Source organism: Rutidosis leptorrhynchoides, chromosome 1 (assembly GCF_046630445.1).
Source record: "Rutidosis leptorrhynchoides isolate AG116_Rl617_1_P2 chromosome 1, CSIRO_AGI_Rlap_v1, whole genome shotgun sequence".
NCBI lineage: Eukaryota > Viridiplantae > Streptophyta > Magnoliopsida > Asterales > Asteraceae > Rutidosis > Rutidosis leptorrhynchoides.
The window spans coordinates 86,905,769-86,924,420 of record NC_092333.1 but is presented as its reverse complement, the minus strand read 5'-3'; the positions used below and the strand labels follow the sequence as shown (position 1 = coordinate 86,924,420).

The window sequence follows — 18,652 nt, the reverse complement described above, 5'->3', positions numbered from 1 at the left end:
AAATTCCTCTAGATGGATGGTTATGATATGAATTGTGATGATAAAAATAAAAAATTGTCCACCAATCATTTTTGTTGATGCCGACAATAAACATATATATATGTTAGAGGTAGAGGTCAATAAATGACAAAGCCAAAGGCCGAATGTAAGATATCGGTTGAATGCTTCTGTGTTTTCATGTTGAATTCATCATCACATAGTAATATTAAAGGTTGATAAAAATTACAGAACATTAATAGATCCAAAAATCATTAAAAATGAATAGTTTCTAAAAAACACAAGTAGGGTTTTGATTTTAAATCCGATAAAGAAACGAATAGAAACAAAATATAGGGTTTTGAATCATGTATATGGTATCTTCAAAAATCGATTGAATTATGGATACATCGTTACAGTCTTCAATCGATATTTAAAGGAGTGTGAGAAAAAAAAAATCGACCAAATATGTTGGGGTGTGTAATTGGGAACATGTTTGAAACTATAATTCTAGTAATTACAATATGCAAATGGTGAATTGATAATGTAAACAGAAGCACAAAGAACATCGATTGGGTGCTTTAGTTGACATCAAATAATTCAAAACTTACCTGTGGTAGATGAAACAGGATCCCAAATCAACATCTGATTTCCCATCGTTGTTACCATCATCATGATATATCGTGTAACCTTGATTATTAATAACAACTAACTGTAAAATTTGAACATAAAATTGGTTAGGCTTCCAATGTGCTAGGGCACAGACTTTACAGAAATAAAGAGTACTTAGCCGTGGAATCACGGGTTTGTTTAAACGAAACAGTTTAATGATATGTTTTAGGTCTTAAGTGAACGTAAATGCTAAAGTTATTTAGTTTAATGACCCGTGAAATCACAAAGTCCGACTAAGAAACTCGCCAGCTGAACATTTCATCAAACACCTAAAATGCGTATTAAACAATCCACATCCAATCATAAGAGATAATATTGGTTGTCATTTTATTTTAAAAGTGTAAATTAAAATATAAATTTGAAATTGGTTTCCTTCTGTCTAGTTTTTATACCTTCTCGTACTCAATTCAAAATAATTAATTAAAATAATTCAAAATTATTTAATTTTAATAATTAAAATAATTATTAATAATATTTAATAATAATAATTAATTAATAAGATTTAGTTTTAATTCAAAATTATTTAAGTTAATGACATCACCCACCATGTTTAGATTTTTTTCTTTTTCTTTTTGATTTTTTTTAACAAAGGAATTAGCCTAATAATGATATCATCATTATAGTATTTTAATATTAACTATAGATAGAGGAGAGGATACGCGAGGCGAGTCGTATGAGAGATCAGAGAAGATTACTACTATGTTTATAAATTTTTATTATTTTGGACAATAATTAATTTAAGAGTATTTCAGTATTTTCTCATGTTGATTAGCTAATTGTATTTATTAGTTAATATTAAATCCCTTTTTCTCTCTATCTCTCACCCTAAACTTACTCGCCGCCATCACTAACTTTCTCTCCTCCGGCCGTCGGTTATCTCCGACGGTCCGGAGCAACCCTGTCCTTCACTCTTTTTCCTTGTTTTCCCTTCTCTGTTTTGAATCGTTTTAGGTGTCTGTCAAATCGAGTGTATTTCAATTCGGGTCTGTCAAATCGAGTGTATTCAATCGGGTGTGTTCAAATCGTGTATGTGGTTCTCGGTAGCTGATTTCAGGAACTCAGATCGTGGTTATTCAATTTCGGGTGTATTCATTTCGGGTTATCGATCAATGCTTTCGTGGGTATTCAAGTGGTTTGGCCGGATCTTGCCTCTTTCTCCGGCCGGCGGCTTGTTCGAGATTTCTCTCCTTCACCGTCTTCCTACCTTTGACTACAGGTATTTTCGTGGGTTGGTTCGTGGTTTGGGTTCGTGTTCGAGGTGTTGGGATTCATGGTTGCAGGTTCGTGTTTTCGGACGTGGATGCTGTCTCGTTTTTGCCGTGTGCGTTAATCGTGGTGAAAGTTCTCGTGGTTTCATTTGGGTACAGCGGACGGTGGAGGTCTTCTTCATATCGTGGGTTTATTTGGGTCTAGTTGTATCTGCAGCCGGATCTTGTCGTGGGTAGATCTACTCGTGTTTAGATTTGTATGTTCTATCGTGTTTAAACTTATGTGGTAGTCGATTCGTGTTTGATTCGAGTTTGATGTCGTGAATCGTGTGATTTTGTATTTTGAATTCGAGTTTGTATTTCCTAGCATCTTGCTAGTTTTACTTATTAATATAATTTGGGGCAGGATCAATGGGGAAGTAACCAATCGGGGGGAAGCGGGGGGAAGCAAAAAAAAAAAAATCGTTTTTTTTGATTTTTTTTTCCGGCATCAAGATCACACGAAAATATGAACATTTAGAAGAGACACTTCGTGATGAATGTTATTATTTAGGCGGAAAAACGATCGACAAAAATAACATTCAAGATAATATTGTTCGTGAAGAATATAAACGTTTTTTTCCATGTTTTATGAAATAAAATTTAGCCCGATTTAGAGTTTAGGGTTTAGGGTTTGGTGTTTTGGGTTTATTCCATAAACCCAAAACACCACACCCTAAACCCTAAACCCTAAACTCTAAACCGTTCGTGTTAAAAACTCAATCTAAATCCTAAATCTAAACCCTAAATCTAAACCCTAAACCCTAAATTTCTAAACCCTAATATCTAAACCCTATAAACCATAATATCTAAACCCTGATATCTAAACCCCAATAGCTAAAACTTCAAAATACGCTCGAAAAACACGATAATTGTTATATATTACTTCTTCGAGCGTTTTCCCGACAAAATAAAAACATTTATCACAAAGTGTCTCTACTAAATGTTCATATTTTCATCTCATCTATAATGTTAGTGAACAAAGTTTTTTCAAAAAACGAAAAAAAAAAGTTTTTGCTTCCCCCCGCTTCCCCCCGAATGGTTACTTCCCTCTTGATCCTACCATAATATAATTTTATTGACTTTCAAAAAAAAAAAAAATAGATGGCTAAGTTTTTTTTAGGGAGGAAAGCTAATACTCCTCTTCTAATATATTAAAGAGATTGGTTTTGGTGATTTTGTCGGGTCAATTAACCAACCCGATTTGCCACCAGTCAGCGACATTTACGTTTTCAGTTTCTCGCGATATATAAGAAAATCTCGTCTTAATAAAATCCAATCAGATGTATCGTGTACTTAGCGTTCATTTTCTTCAAAATTCCCCAAAACACGATTTACTTGTCAAAACTTTCAATCGAATCGCGAAGCATATACATCTGCGATAATTTGCATAATAAACGGATTTCAGAAACCCTAGGTTTGTCGATAAATATATAAAATATTTAGATATCCGAATAATAATACCGATGATCATAAAATTTGTTTGAATTCGTATCTATTGATTGCTCAATTATGCAGGTTTTTAGAACACAGTATGGATTTTGAACTGTTTAATGAGTGCGTTGACGATGATTATACATTTGGAGCTGAATATAGTGTTAATGTAAGTATGTGTAATATGTACTCGTATTATGTTATGTTAGGTTTATACTTTAATGTGAGATCAATTAGTAACCATAAATACTGCGGTAGCTCTATATGTAGGTATGCTTGATCAAGTATAAATATCATTCTATTTTATTAGATTAGACTAGATGATGTTTGATTGTTAAGGAAATAATGTTAGAATGTAATGCGGTTTGTGTACGTGCGCGTTCTCGTCTTCTTAATAATGCAGGAGAATTTAGTGGTTGAAGGAGATGAAGAAGGTCAAAGATGTGGGATTTGTATGGATGTTGTTGTTGATAGAGGAGTTTTAGATTGCTGTCAACACTGGTATATCAATAGTCTTTATAACTAACTTTTAAATTCATTTAAATCATTAGTTTAGGTTGTTTTCTGAGAGTTAATTTGGTAGTGTAATATTGCTGTTAGTCATGATTGACATAATTATTACTCAGTTGGAGATAATCTGCGACTAAAATTTCCGTTTCTAAAATTTTAGGTTCTGCTTTTCTTGTATCGACAACTGGGCTAGTATCACCAACTTATGTCCACTTTGCCAGAATGAATTTCAGCTGATCACTTGTGTTCCTGTGAGTTATGTACTTTCTGTTATTGTTATACTACGTCTGACTTCTCATTTTAGAATAATCAATTAAAATGCCTCTATGCTTTGACTACTATGTTTGTTTTAAAAGAATTGCCACTTTGTTTTAGTATCACCTGTTAATTGTTGATCCTCAATTCAGTTGGTAACTGTCTGTATTACTCGAGTGGCTGCTCACATACTCATATAAACAGTTGTTTTACTTTCTTTTGTAAGCAACCTTTTAGAGATTAAAAAAATATAACCCTGTTGGACCAGCTGATAAATCAGAAAAGTAGATCATGCAAATTTTCTTAGTTTATTTCCTTCGCTCTTTCTTATAGTAAAGTACAATAAACAGTAAAAAATATAAGGAATGAGAAGAATGGAAATTTTGGAATTTGGATGCTTATTACTCCTGGATTTGATATTTATGAAGGTATATGATACTATTGGAGGTGCCCAGCCTGACGATGACTCAGAATCAAGGTACCTTTGCATTGGTTATTTTACATCTTATGGATTTTTAGAGGATTTTAGGGCAACACGACCGTCTGTAATAGGCGTAGATGAGATGAGGAACACTATATATCTGGCTTAATGGTAGCTGGTCCAGTATCTTTTGAAGCCGTGATTGTTCACATTTTGTGTTATTGGTTTCCATATCTGTAAATACTAGTAGTTTAGGTTTGCTGCAATATCTAATGCGACTTCCTTTTGTATCTCCAATGCAGAGACGATGACGAGGATGATTGGAGTGTTGAAGAAAACAATAGTACTCTTTCTTTTCCGTCATACTATATTGATGAAAATGTAAGTCCATTACAGAAGTAATCTCTCTGTAATCCACAAAATGTGGCGTCTATAATTGATCCACATCATAATGCTTTATTGGTAACGTCTCGTTTTGCTTTTGTTATCTATAGGCAGTCAGCTGCTTGGAAGGAAACAGCTGCAAAATTCGTGGCCAGTTAGCAAATGTTGAAGATGATCCAGATCTGGACACATCTATCGCTTGTGATTCATGTGATTTGTGGTATTATTTTTTTATATATTCATTAAACGAATAACTGGGCTTTAACTTTACATTATCCTATCATGATTTTGTCTGTTTTACTAGTTTGCTAATTGATATTTTACTTCATGGAATCAGGTATCATGCCATATGTGTCGGGTTTGATACCGAGGGGAGTTGCGAGAATTCATGGCTGTGCCCGAGGTACTATTTGTAAGCTCTGTACGTGGCATATTTTCATCTGAATAAATGATTGGATGCATACTTATAAGTCACTTTATAATTAATTACAAGGTTGATGAAAATTTAAATATTCATTTCGTTACATAGATTACTATACTCTGTTTGTATTACAGGTGTCTGGTTGACGAGACATCACAAAAGTTGGAAGTGGACCCAAGTAACCATAATGGTTCAGAAAGCTCTAGCCATGAGCATTCAGTGGATCTTAGTTTTCCCATGAACGTGTCTGTATCTGTTGCTGATGCAGGAGAGACGGCTGTTGTTGTCTCGATTATTGATAGAAATCAACACACCAAATTACCCGGTGAAAGCAAATTGACAAGTGTAAATACAAGTAACAACTTGAAAACTGGTATGGTCCGAGGTTTTTTATATATATATTTTTTGAAAAGCTCCGATTTTTATATTTTTATTGTAGTTTTTTTTTCTTTTTCTTTTTCACTTTTTTTGAGGTTTATGATTGTATACTGGGACATGCCACCATGTCTATATTTGTTGTTACTAAAGAGTAAAGACTATGTTGCTCCTATTACTTGAAGGGAATCAAGAGAATGGAGAAACAGATCAAAAAAATTTGCCAGCTTCAAATATTTGTGAAGATGATTGCAAATCAGAAAAAGAGTTAGCTGAGAAAGTTACTAAGAAACCAAAGATAGAGTCAGTGGAACTAGATCCTTGTTTATCTCTGATCCCGGGGTTAATTGAAGACTTTAAAGATGAAACAAGCGAACCAAGTGTCTCTGATGGTTTAAGAACTTCAGAGTTGCATGACAATAACAGCAGCATCGAACCTCTTGAATCCGATGTTCATCTTGTTTCATCAACCATAGACCCTTTGTCTGGTATTGATGCTTTACTGCCTCCTTATCCATGTTAACTTTTGTGCATTGAACGTTTGACCTAATAGTGGCTACATTGTTAATTAGAGGTCATAATTTCGACCCATTTATATTTAAATGGGCTGAACTTGGATCATGTTTTACCTCAGAGGTTAATTAAAAAAAAACGGTTAACTTGAAACATCAAATGGGTCAAAAGTTAAACTGTATTTCTGGTGTGTGATGTTATTACCGAAAATATAAATTTCTCTAATTATCTTGACACACCCATTGCTTACTAAAAATAATTAAATTGGGACGATGTATTTCAGGTCAACCCAACCTGGCTTGTTTTGACCCGTATAATAATTGCATATTTTTTATCGTTATATTTTGTTAAATTAACACTTGTTTTGCTACCTCTATTGATAACTGGAAGTTGGTATCTGTTACCTCATATGTCTTCGCTTTCATAATGCTTATAGTTTCAATACAAATGACTACTTCAGATAAATCTAAAACGACCGTACAAGTGGAAGAGAAGAAAGTTTCTAAAGTATGTAGGCGACCAGGTATAAACATGATATTTGGTGTTACGAAAGAGAAAAAGATCGTTACTCACGTGTTGCTTACTTTCACCTTTTAATTGTTCTCAGTTGACAAAAACCATGATAAAAAGGAAAAAGCTGGTGGAGTTGCAGGTGTGAAGAGAAAACAAAGATATCACAGGTGCGTTATCTCACCCGTTACTTTCTATTGAATCTACAATTGTAAAGGATTAGCTGAAGAGAGATTAAAATGCATATACTGTTGTATAGTAAACCATACATCTTGGCACCATATTGTATAAATTTGTATAACTAGATGCGATATGATGTGTTACAATGTACCCTTGAAACCTTTTCACTACCCCCCTGAATTAAAGTTGCTTACTTTGTGGTTTTCAGTACCAAGTTCTGATGATTGTGAAAATCTTCGGGGCCTTTTGGGTATTAATTTTTTTATAGCTGTTATTTTGACCCATTTACTTAGATTTGGGTTGTTATTGTATCTTGAATAGGTCTGAAAGAGTTGTTTAGCTAAGTGAGGAAAGAGTCCTACATCTATTTGAGTGTGTATTAAAACATATAGATTGGGGTTGTAAAATACATATACCATGTATTCATAATATTTAATGCATCCATTATCTGTGAAAAGGGACCAACAAGTGTTTTCAGGTCAACCTGACCAAGCAGTTTTGACCTGTACCCAATATGTCCATCTTGCTACCTTTTTTTTCTTACCTTGTTTTTGTTAAAGTGCTGACGCAGGGGAAACCAAAATGAAGATTCCGAACAGTGTACCCGAGAAGATTGCAAAGGAGGGAAAAAGTCAAGGTGCTCATTCTGTGAATAAAGCCAATGATTCTAAACACTTGCATAAAGCGATAGCGGGCCCTAGAGGTGCAATTGTGAAGAAGCGAAAGGCTGAGATTGATATAAGAGATATAGTTCAGGGGACTCACAGACCTTCGAAACAACTCTCTGAAGGGAAAGAAACTTCATCTGGGTTGAGGATTAAAAAGATCATGAGACGAACAACTGACAATAAGGAGTCGTTAGAACAAGTTCAGAATCTAAGGAAAGAAATTAGAGACGCTATACGTAACCGATCACCAAATGATTTTGGGAAAAATGTTTTTGATCCAAAACTTTTGGCTGCATTCAGAACTGCGTTAGCAGGGCAAACAAATGAAACAAAAAGACCACTGCCATTAGATGTGAAAGCAAAGAAGGCTTTGTTACAAAAAGGAACCGTACGTGAAAATCTAACTAAAAAGATTTACGGGATTGGTGGAAAACGGAAACGAGCGTGGACCCGTGATTGTGAAGTTGAGTTTTGGAAGCACCGATGCTCTAAAGTATCGAAACCTGAAAAGCTTGAAACTTTGAAATCTGTTCTTGATCTTCTAAGAAAGGGTCCCGAGGCTACGGAGATTAAAAAGGAAAAGACGGTACAGGCCCCTAGTTCAATTCTTTCAAGATTGTATGTTGCGGATGCATCTGTTTTTCCTAGGAAAGATGATATCAAGCCTCTTTCTGTGCAACCAACTAATTCTTTGGTTGATCGTAAGGAGACTGTGGTTGCTGTTCCATACAAAAACGGTGGACCTGCGACCATGAAAGTAAAGTCAAATAAGGACAAAGACCAGTCGTCCAAATCTATAAGTGAGCCCGTTAAGAATGTCCAAAAGGAATCAGGTAGTGGATCTACGAATATGAAATTTGACAAAAAGAAATGGGCGCTGGAGGTTCTTGCGAGAAAGACTGCTGTCTCGGGAAACAATTCTTCACAGGGACAAGATAATGCGGTGCTCAAAGGGAATTATCCTCTTTTGGTACATCAACATTCTGTTAATTCTGTTATGTACTATTGCAGCTAGCTTTGATCTTGTTTAAAGATGGCAAAATGGGCGAGTGACCCATTTGGGTAAAAGTTCAAATATCTTTAACATCTTAATATGGGTCAAAGTAGGTCCAGCTGAAGTTGGTCACATTATTTTGTCCAATAGTTGTTTGTTTAATAGATCATGATTGTATGAAATAAGATTACAAAAGTTATACTGTTATCTAACAGTGTAGTGTAATTTCTTATTAAAATGATGTAAGTGGTTTAAAGCATTTCAGAACGCTTTGGGTTATTTTTGACTCGTTTTAACCTGTAGGCCCAGTTTCTTTTTTAACTGTTTTTTATAGTGTTACTTTTGCCCACCGGAGGTTAAGAAGCCACCCAAATTGACCCAGTGTCCAAGTAAACCGAAAGACATTGCCACCTCTAGTCTTGTTTATATGGTGAAATTTTTGTTTTCTATTTGGACAGGCTAAGTTGCCAGTTGAAATGCGACCATGTTTGGCATCTTGCCGCCATAATAAAATCCCTATTTCAGTTAGGCAGGTATGATTAGTTCTCAATGTACTTTTACTAGCAAAACTGCTACGTGTCCCAAATAACTTCATAGTGGTTTTACAGGTTCAACTTTACCGCCTCACAGAGCATTTTTTGAGGAAAACAAACTTGCCAGTTACTCGACCAACTGCAGAAATAGAGTTGGCTGTTGCAGACGCCATCAATGTTGAAAAGGCAGTTGCTGATAGATCGAACAGCAAGCTAGTGTATCTCAATTTATGTTCTCAGGAATTATTGCGCAGATCAGATAATATGGATTCATGTACGGATCATGAATCAGAACCTAAACCTGACCCAAAAAGTCCAACCCATGAATCAGAAACTAAACCTGACCCAAAAAGTGCAACCCATGAATCAGAAACTAAACCTGACCCAAAAAGTGCAAATGATGATCGTCCTATTGGTACTGATATTGATGTTGATGAAGCACTTAGAAATGCTGGTCTCTTGTCTGATTCTCCTCCTGACAGTCCACGTCAGCAAGATGAAGATGGTCCTGATAACGTCTTTGAAATAGATACACAACCGGAACTTGATATATACGGCGATTTTGAGTATGATCTGGAGGACGATGACGATTTCATAGGGACTAACACAATTAAAGCTTCCAAAGTTCAACAAGATGATACCAAAATAAAAATGGTTTTCTCTACACTTGATGTTGATAGTTCTTGGCGTTTCGAGGGTCATGAAGCACCAGTTGAGGTGGCAAAAGATAATATGAATGAGAAAACTTCAGTTCTTGAAGGAGGTGAAGATGGTGAATGTGAAGAGTTATATGGACCTGATAAAGAACCTCTTATAAGCAAGTATCCAGAAATAAAGCCGCTTGATTTGGTACAAGAAAACATTGTTGCAGAAGTAGAAGGCAAACCAGGGTCAAATTTAGACATCACTTTGGTTAACTCGTCATCTGGTGGGGATAATTTGACTAAAACGCCCCTAGAAAAATCAGAAAACAGGGAGAAGGCCGAGGATTTGCCCAAAAAGCCTCAAGAAACTGTAGAAAGAAAGGATAAAAAATTGCAGGCTGACAAGAAGCAGCAGTCTGATAATCGCAGTTCTGTGTATAAGAAGGTTAGTACAAATATATTTATTCATTGTGGTAGCCGTTTCTTTTCCTTTAGGTGATAATTACCATATCAAATACTGCTGCCCTCACATAATAGGTCCATGTTTACTTTAAAACTCCAAATTTTTATCAAAATTAAGCTGATGTGGATATTTTTATCAAAATAGTTTAAAACTCCAGATTTATTTTCCTTCCCCAAAAAGAGCCGACTTTACAATTTTCTACAGGAAGGACGGTGTATCACCTTCGAACATTTTCTTGTTTAATTTACTAATTATATATCATCTACGATCAATACAAGTTCAATAATTTATAAAGTTTCAAAGGTACCAAATTGATACTATTTTGACTCTCCTTTAGTAGTGGTGCTCTTTGTTGTTTTTATTGAGTTTCAAAGTTTAATACAGTAATTTATAGAGTTTTTAGGTTGATATATACTAGTTGGTGACTGGAATAATGGGTGCTATTTCCCATCTACTGTTCTTTGCATTTTGTAACTTTACAACTTTGAAGAGTACATGGTACGAGTCTTTAAAGTAAAAGTTCGTTGCTCTGTTGACCTACGATTATAAGTTACTATTACTGGTATGGTTTTAACTTGAATTATGGAATTATGGATAATGGATAAATGTAACAATCATACTTGGCAAATCACATCTAGCTCGTGGTAGAAAAATGTAGGGTTCTTTTTGCTGGAAATAATTGTTTTATGTGGAACCAAAAACGTAATTAGGCTTGAAATGCCGTTGTACACTCTTGTTGCTCACGTATCGTTATATTTTTGTGTGGGACTTAGAGAGCATTTGTCGAAGTTTCTTAGCTAAGCTTGTTATTTTGATGCATATCTGCAGGTTGAAGCATATATAAAAGAACACATCAGACCGTTGTGCAAGAGTGGGGTGATCACAGTAGATCAGTACAGATGGGCTGTCGGAAAAACAACTGACAAAATCATGAAGTACCATTCCAAAGATACCAATGCAAATTTCCTCATTAAGGAAGGGGAGAAAGTTAAGAAACTTGCTGAACAGTATGTTGAAACCGCCCAAAAGGTAGAAAAGTAACAAAATGATTACATAATACTTTTGGAAGGTGAATATGATTAAATCGTATGATGGAGCAGTAATTGGGTCTACCAAAGGTGGAAACGGTTGGTTATAAAACCACTGTGTGTTTGATCTTGCTCCAGTTTTTGGATTTTGGAAATATCTGAAGATTATGTGACAAAATCTAAGCAGTTACCTGAAAAAAACAGGTATTAGCAGGTGTGTGTATGAAGAAAATTTTGTTTGCTAAAGATTATGAGCTTCAAAAAGCTCATAACGGGATCGTGTTGAATCTGCCTAAAAAGTACTCCGTAACAAATTAAGAGCTATGCGTTTGTTCTAGTTCAAGGTTTGGTTTCTGGTTTCATTGAATGTGTAAGAAGATATTTGGTGTGTCTTTAGGGATTAAAAGGAAATTATTTGCTACAAAAAGATTATTTTTACATTAGTTATTGAATTCCTTTACTATACATATAAGTTGAAGTAATTCTTGTTTATTTATCTCACACAATGAAAACAAGCATTTATATATCTATATGACAACAAAGTTGTACCAGTAGGTTCACACTCATTGGCATCAAGAACTTTGCTACTACAAATACTACTAACATTTGTATCATCATCTATCACTATACTACAAAGAATATGCATTTGTTGACTTTTTAAAAGTCAATAATTTTCAACGGTCAGATAATCAAACAGACCACACACAATTTATGTCATATTGTCATGCCTACAATGTCTTCACTAACATGTATCATGATCAACCTGAACATGGCTGCTAGATGGTTTCCCAATCATTAAACACTCGACTGGCGGCACAGCTGGCGATATCAACTCTCCAAACGTCTTCCAGCAAAACGGGTCATACATATGGTATCTTTCTTGAACCGGTTTTAAGTTTATTCCGTTCAGATTCACATCTGTACATGGCATACTGTCACTACATGCAAAATGCACTGGTTTTACTGTGTATGTTCCTCTTATTCGTTCATAACTAATCCCCGATAGTGAAACAGCAGACGATTGGTTTTGACAACTGGAAGATGATAATTTATCGCAGTAAAATTGGTCAATTACGATCGGTAGTTGGACTTCGGACACTTGAATGTTTGAAAACATTATTCCTTGTACCGACCCTGATCCACCCTGCATTAGTACAGTTTAACCTCATAACAGCTGTTCCAAAAAAAATGTAGAGCATATACAATTTAGAAGGTTGTTATATTACCTGCCATGTTTTGATTCGGACACCATTCATAGTATTGTGCATCACAACATCTCGAACAGTGACATTTGAAACACAAGCTTTCGTATTATCTTTTCCTAAACTTCCAATACTTATACCATGACCCGGTCCACAATTAACATTATGTACGTATATGTTCGAACAACCCGTCTGTATAGAAATGCAATCATCTCCTGCACAAATAATCATCATTTTTTAAAAACCGTACTTAATTCTTAGCAAATAACCAGCAAGATTTCGGAACTGATGACTACCACATGAGAGATCGGTTGTGTGGATCAGCACTTGTTTCGAGTTCTGTAAATGAATCCCATCTGTATTTGGGCTATCACCAGGTGATGAGACTTTGAAGTTATGAACAGTGACTCCCACACAGTTATCGAACTTTAGGTGACATTGAGGGCTATTTTGAATTGTTATACCAGTAACCGTTACATCAAAGCTCCCATAGAACCTTATTGCCTATTTCAACACAATAAAACATTCAATATTTGTAATACTAAACCTTCATTATATATTTTATTGCGCGAAATGGTACTTACAGTTGGTTTCATGCTTGGCATTTTACCACCAAGCGAGCCGATTATCTGCCAAAATGAATTATTTAAAAATGTTAAAAGGAAGTGAAACAAGTTATAGCTTGTGAGAAGATGGTAATTTAGACCAAGTCAATTGTAAAAATAGGTTGATTGTAGTGAGAAGTATTGATTACCGATGAATTGGTGGTTTCATTAGAGGTGCCGTTGATCGGAATTATCAGTTTTAGTTCATCGTCAAGTGGATCGCGCAACGAATACTCTTTCCACCAAATAGAACCACTACCATCAATGGTTCCTCCACCTTGAATGGTGAGTCCTACTAGTTTTGTGAACAAGATCCATTGAAACAGCCCTGATCCATAAGGTTTGAAGCTTGATGGAGCAATTATGGTACCATCAACCTATCAAAATTCCAATATATACATATCAATAAAACAAACATGACTTAAAATGATGCATAAATGCATAATGCGCAATTATCATGTACTTCAATTGTCACAACATTATTAATCAAATTATTTTCTTCTCCCACATCAAGTTTATACAAATATAATTACATTTTCTTAATATTTCATATAACATATATTAATTAATGAAATAAATTTGAGTTTAAGGCTTAAAAAATGCATGAAAAGTAATAACACAATGATAAATCTTGGTGTAATGCATACAACTACTGTTTTGATAACCTCATTTACTAACTTTCTTGTACTTGGATAATTTGCATAAAATTTACCTGAAAAATAATATTTTGTTGGCAATATGGGCCAGAAAATGTAATGGGGCCCAAAAGAAACTTGTATGGTGATGGCACAATAATTTTTGATCCCTTTACTTTACACGCAGCTGCCCAAGCACCTTCAAACGACTGTTTCATAAGCAAAAATTTTATATTGTTAGTTTATGTTGGGATCTATAAACAAAATTCACATATATATTTACAAATAATTGTCAAATTTCATAAATTTACTTTGAGCTTTTTACAGTTATAAACGCTTAACCTAGGAAGCAATTTAACAGGTTGATCACATGTTCTATACTCTGTAATTTATATGTTAAGAATAAAGTAAGTGACCATGTTTACTGATTGAACCTAATTATCAGGATAATAAGTTCAACTGCTCATTTAGAGAAAAAAAAGAGTTGATCAATTGTTTTATCTCTGACAATCATGCAAACCCGATCGGAATCTAGATTCACGAGAGTGTAAAAAAATTAATTGATTAATCTAATTCCGATTTAGGAGATTGGAATTCGATTAGAGATTGAGAGCTTACGTTTGAGAATGAGATTCTACAGAGTAAGTTTGTTGTGTGTAGATGATGAAATGAATGATCAAATGGGGTCTACTTATAAGTGGAAAAGTTTGTTACATGAATAATGACGTGGCACACGTGTCACTTTGTGTGCGTAACCAACTTTCCGAGATAGTCGGGCTGGCGTGGCACACACACTTCACTCGTGTGACACTGCCTAAATATAGAGAGTTACATCGCGAGCTACCGGATAGCGCATAGGATGCCCAAGCTAAAGGGCTTACATGTAACACAACCTAAAAATTCTCCAACTATCTCTTTCCGGCCATCTCTGTCCATCCAATTCTATCCGGTCCCCTAGTCACAGAGCCAAAATATCTTGCCTTCCACTTTGTCAACCCAATCCTTTTATCTTCTATCCATCCACACACATTTACTTCTTCTCAACTCCGGTTCCGTCTTCCGGCTACAAGCAATTGACCCTTCCCGACAATAACTAACGGGAAACAGATAAGCCGTAATCTAATTATGGATTACTTGATGCAGCCGATAAGGTGTATGATAATTTTAAAAAACTTAAAAGTTATACAATTTATTCATAGATTAATTAGTGTTGCGTGTGTAAGTTGTCATTTTAAAAAAAAGTTATACAATTTATAAATAATAAGTATAATAACTATTTATGTGAAAAAGGTATTTTGATGGTAAATTTATAATTTTAACCCCTCACTATAAGAATAATAAATTATCAACATATATTTCTTCGTACCGATCATCTTCCTCAATAGCATAATACTAGTAATACATGAATGAATCAACAATCACAGTTTGGGAAAAACAATTTATAAATGACACATGTCTTAATTTTAATTTTAGAATAGTAAGAGGAATATTAGGAAAAATCATAGGACAAAAAATCATTTTCCATAGTATACTCTTCCCGAAATATGCACGTTAGTTACTTACAGTGTAGTAAAAATTCTTTTTCTAAAATAAAAAACTTATATATATATATATATATATATATATATATATATATATATATATATATATATATATATATATATATATATATATATATATATATATATATATATATATATAGTTTTGCATTTTGCATTATTGATCGAGGTTCGGATATCTCGTTAGAGGTTTCAAATTAAACCTCACTAGTAATATATCTTCATTTGATCATAAATTGTTGCAATTGATCATGAGTTAACTCGGTTAGACAAGTATTTTTCCTCTTCAAATAACCTAATTAGAGAATAATCCTTACCGTTTATCCGTTTATAATCCTTACCAAATTCCGCTACTTAGGTACCCTTTTATTGCAATAAAATAGACACTTTGATATCTGATAGTGACGTTCAAGAGCGCAATCTATTTTTTTTTTTTTTTTTTTTTTTTTTAAAGATAATCGTTTTAACTAACTTATGGAGTAAAATTAGAGATTTTTATTATTTCTCAAAATTTCGGTATATATTCTATTTTAGTAATGTATCTTTAGTTGTTTATATGGTTTATAAAGCTATACACATTGAAAAAAATATATATATACTCATAATAATGTTATTAAGAATTACAAATGTTAGTTTGGACAGAATCATATGTGGTGCAACTAAAATAACGGAATCAATTCAGTGCCAGTAGTATAGTCCCTCTGTTGCCATCTTTTTGTTAATATTATTATTACTACCTTTTTTTGTTTTTGTTCACGATTACAACGAACATTATTCATCCACCAAACCAACTTTTTCAGTTTCATTCTATCACGGGTTTTAAAATTATATCAAATTTAATAAATTCACCATAATATATGCATTAAATAATTAAATTGTATTAAGTACCTAATACATGACTACGGTAAATGTATCAAATTCAATGATAGAAATATTACAATCCACTCGAGTACTCGACCACTCATCACGCTATTTATTATATTTATTAGAAAATGTGAGAAAATATATTAAATATAAGAAAAACATGTACTCCGTAATTACTAACCTTTGTATCATCAGTAATTCCATCTCCTTTTGCTCCAAAACTCAACACATTATAAATCGCGCCATTATCATTTTCAGGCGGACTTGATGGCACATTGTATTTTGGTGGAGGAGGTGACGATGGTAACGGTGGCGGTGGTGACTTACGAGTAGTAGAAGGCGATTTCGGCTTCGTTTTACCACCATTTTTGTGGTGGTGGTTGTAGTTGTAGTTGTGGTTGTTGTGATTGTTTCCTGTTTTCTTCCTTGAGAATGAAGTTGATGTACTTTTCCAATGCCGTTTTGCATTGCAGGATTGATACGAAAATGAGCTCCAAACTAAAATTGCAATCAATATTGTCAATGTAAAGCTTTTGAAATTAGATGAATAAGTAGTCATTGCAATGCAGAGAGGTTAGCTAGTGAAGCAGAGAGTGTGTTAAAAGATGAGACGTGTTGTAGTATTTATATATAAGCAATAGTTACTTTATATATAAGCAATAGTTACTTTATATGTGTATCAGTGTATGTATTAACATATCATCACTTGTACTTTTGTAATGGTGCCATTTTCATTAATTTAATCTTTATTAATAAGATAAACTTACTTCTTTTCCCACGTATAAGTATAATTCACACATAAATTGACACTATATATTCTAACTAACTTTGAACCCACATTCCCACAATCTAATGATTCGATTACTAAATTTTGATAAATGAGTTATCAATTTACATGACAGTTGAAAATATACTTAAAATAAATTCACAAACTTGATTCACTATACATACATTAATATATTTATACACACTTTTTATTTTGCTAAAAACGAATATAATAACATAAATCCGTCTTATCCAGTATACCACTATACATGTCATACGGAGGCCGCCAAACCTTAATTAAATGCGTCTTATCCAGTATACCTCTATACTACTTTTCCTTATTCCATGCACCAGTTAAAATAATCAACTTACTTGAATCAAAAAGAAGAAAATTTTTTTTGGGGTGGTTCGGACACAGAAAATAAAATAAACTGGATTAAATGGGAACATATCCTCTTATCTTACGACAAAGGCGGGCTGAACACCGGGTCTCTTTTCTGCAAAAATATTTCCCTACTATGTAAATGGTGGTGACGATTTTATAATGAAAAAACCGCACTTTGGGCCAAAGTCATATCGAGCATTTACGGGGAGGGGGAGGGGGAGGGGGAGGGGGGGGGGGGGGGGGGGGGGGGGGGTTAACACTAATGTCTTCTCTAGAAATATTTCAGGTACCACAATATGGAATGAAATCATCAAGGCCGGAAAAATTGCTGACAATCTTGGAGCCAATTTCACCACCGCAATAACAAAAAGCATAGGGAGTGGCAACAACACCAAATTTTGGCTTGAAAAATGGTTCGGAACAGAAGCTTTTAGCAACCAATTCAGAAGACTCTACATGCTTGAATCAAATAAAAATGCATTAGTATCGGAACGCATTTCTTCCACCAACTCGCGCACTTTCGGAACCTGGAATTGGTCTCGTGAACCATATGGACGAACAATTAATGAACTATCGGAACTAAACAACCTTTTCTTCCATTAACCTTTCTGAAAAACTCGATACTTGGATATGGAACTTAGATAATTCCGGATTCTTCACTACAAAATCCCTCTCATCCATTTTAGACAATCTCAAACTCGAAATACCTTCCAACACCTTCAATACGCCCAGAAACAAACTCATACCACAAAAGATTAACATCTTCATTTGGAAGATCATACTTGGTAGAATCCCGACTAGAGTAGAATTTGATAAGCGAAACATTGATCTCGATACCGTTCTTTGCCCACTCTGTAACTCACATGTCGAAACCATAGAACATATTCTACTCCAATGCACTTCAACCCAAACGATCTGGAACGCAATCTTATCTTGGTGGAATCTTTCCACAAACTCGCTTTCCAACCTCCAAGACATTACTTTAGCGGATCAAACATTCACCACATCATCCTCTGGTAAATATATTTGGCAAGCAACAAAATGGACCACAATTTACATATTATGGAAATACCGAAATGGCAAAGTATTTAGTAAGAAAGATTGGTGTCCTGCCATTATACTCTCCGAGATCCAAGCACAATCGTTTTCATGAATATCTAAAAGATCAAAGAAATCAACAATCGAATGGCATCAATGGCTCATCAATCCCTCATTCTACACATCCTTGAACACTCATAGAACGGGCATCGGATAATTGAATACAAAGCTCTCATACGGTCTCGAAACGGGTCATGAAGACATGTCGTAGATCCCACTATTCACTTGGTTAAATGGGTTGTAGTGGTCAACTTTGTCATCGCGTTAGCGGTACTGTCTGGCCGCTCCAGCCCAGCTCGAATTCACTCAAG

General features: G+C 34.5%; 2 protein-coding genes across 2 annotated transcripts; one reads left to right on the top strand and one right to left on the bottom strand.

Moving 5' to 3' along the window:
• The first annotated feature begins 3,184 nt into the window (after positions 1 to 3,184).
• On the top strand, positions 3,185 to 12,723 carry LOC139886479 (uncharacterized protein At4g10930). The gene is made up of 16 exons (XM_071870310.1): positions 3,185 to 3,312; positions 3,414 to 3,498; positions 3,733 to 3,830; positions 4,000 to 4,090; positions 4,523 to 4,572; positions 4,818 to 4,896; positions 5,010 to 5,119; positions 5,237 to 5,302; positions 5,455 to 5,693; positions 5,881 to 6,183; positions 6,669 to 6,731; positions 6,816 to 6,888; positions 7,459 to 8,536; positions 9,019 to 9,093; positions 9,169 to 10,182; positions 11,029 to 12,723. Exons 2-16 carry the CDS (start codon positions 3,430 to 3,432, stop codon positions 11,239 to 11,241), a joined length of 3,621 nt encoding a protein of 1,206 aa, XP_071726411.1. The 5' UTR covers positions 3,185 to 3,312; positions 3,414 to 3,429; the 3' UTR covers positions 11,242 to 12,723.
• LOC139886480 (polygalacturonase At1g48100-like) lies at positions 11,698 to 16,652 on the bottom strand. The gene is made up of 7 exons (XM_071870311.1): positions 16,275 to 16,652; positions 13,748 to 13,879; positions 13,185 to 13,412; positions 13,015 to 13,059; positions 12,727 to 12,934; positions 12,455 to 12,645; positions 11,698 to 12,372 (listed from the first exon to the last, which is right to left on the bottom strand). Exons 1-7 carry the CDS (start codon positions 16,650 to 16,652, stop codon positions 11,971 to 11,973), a joined length of 1,584 nt encoding a protein of 527 aa, XP_071726412.1. The 3' UTR covers positions 11,698 to 11,970.
• Positions 16,653 to 18,652: the final 2,000 nt, after the last annotated feature.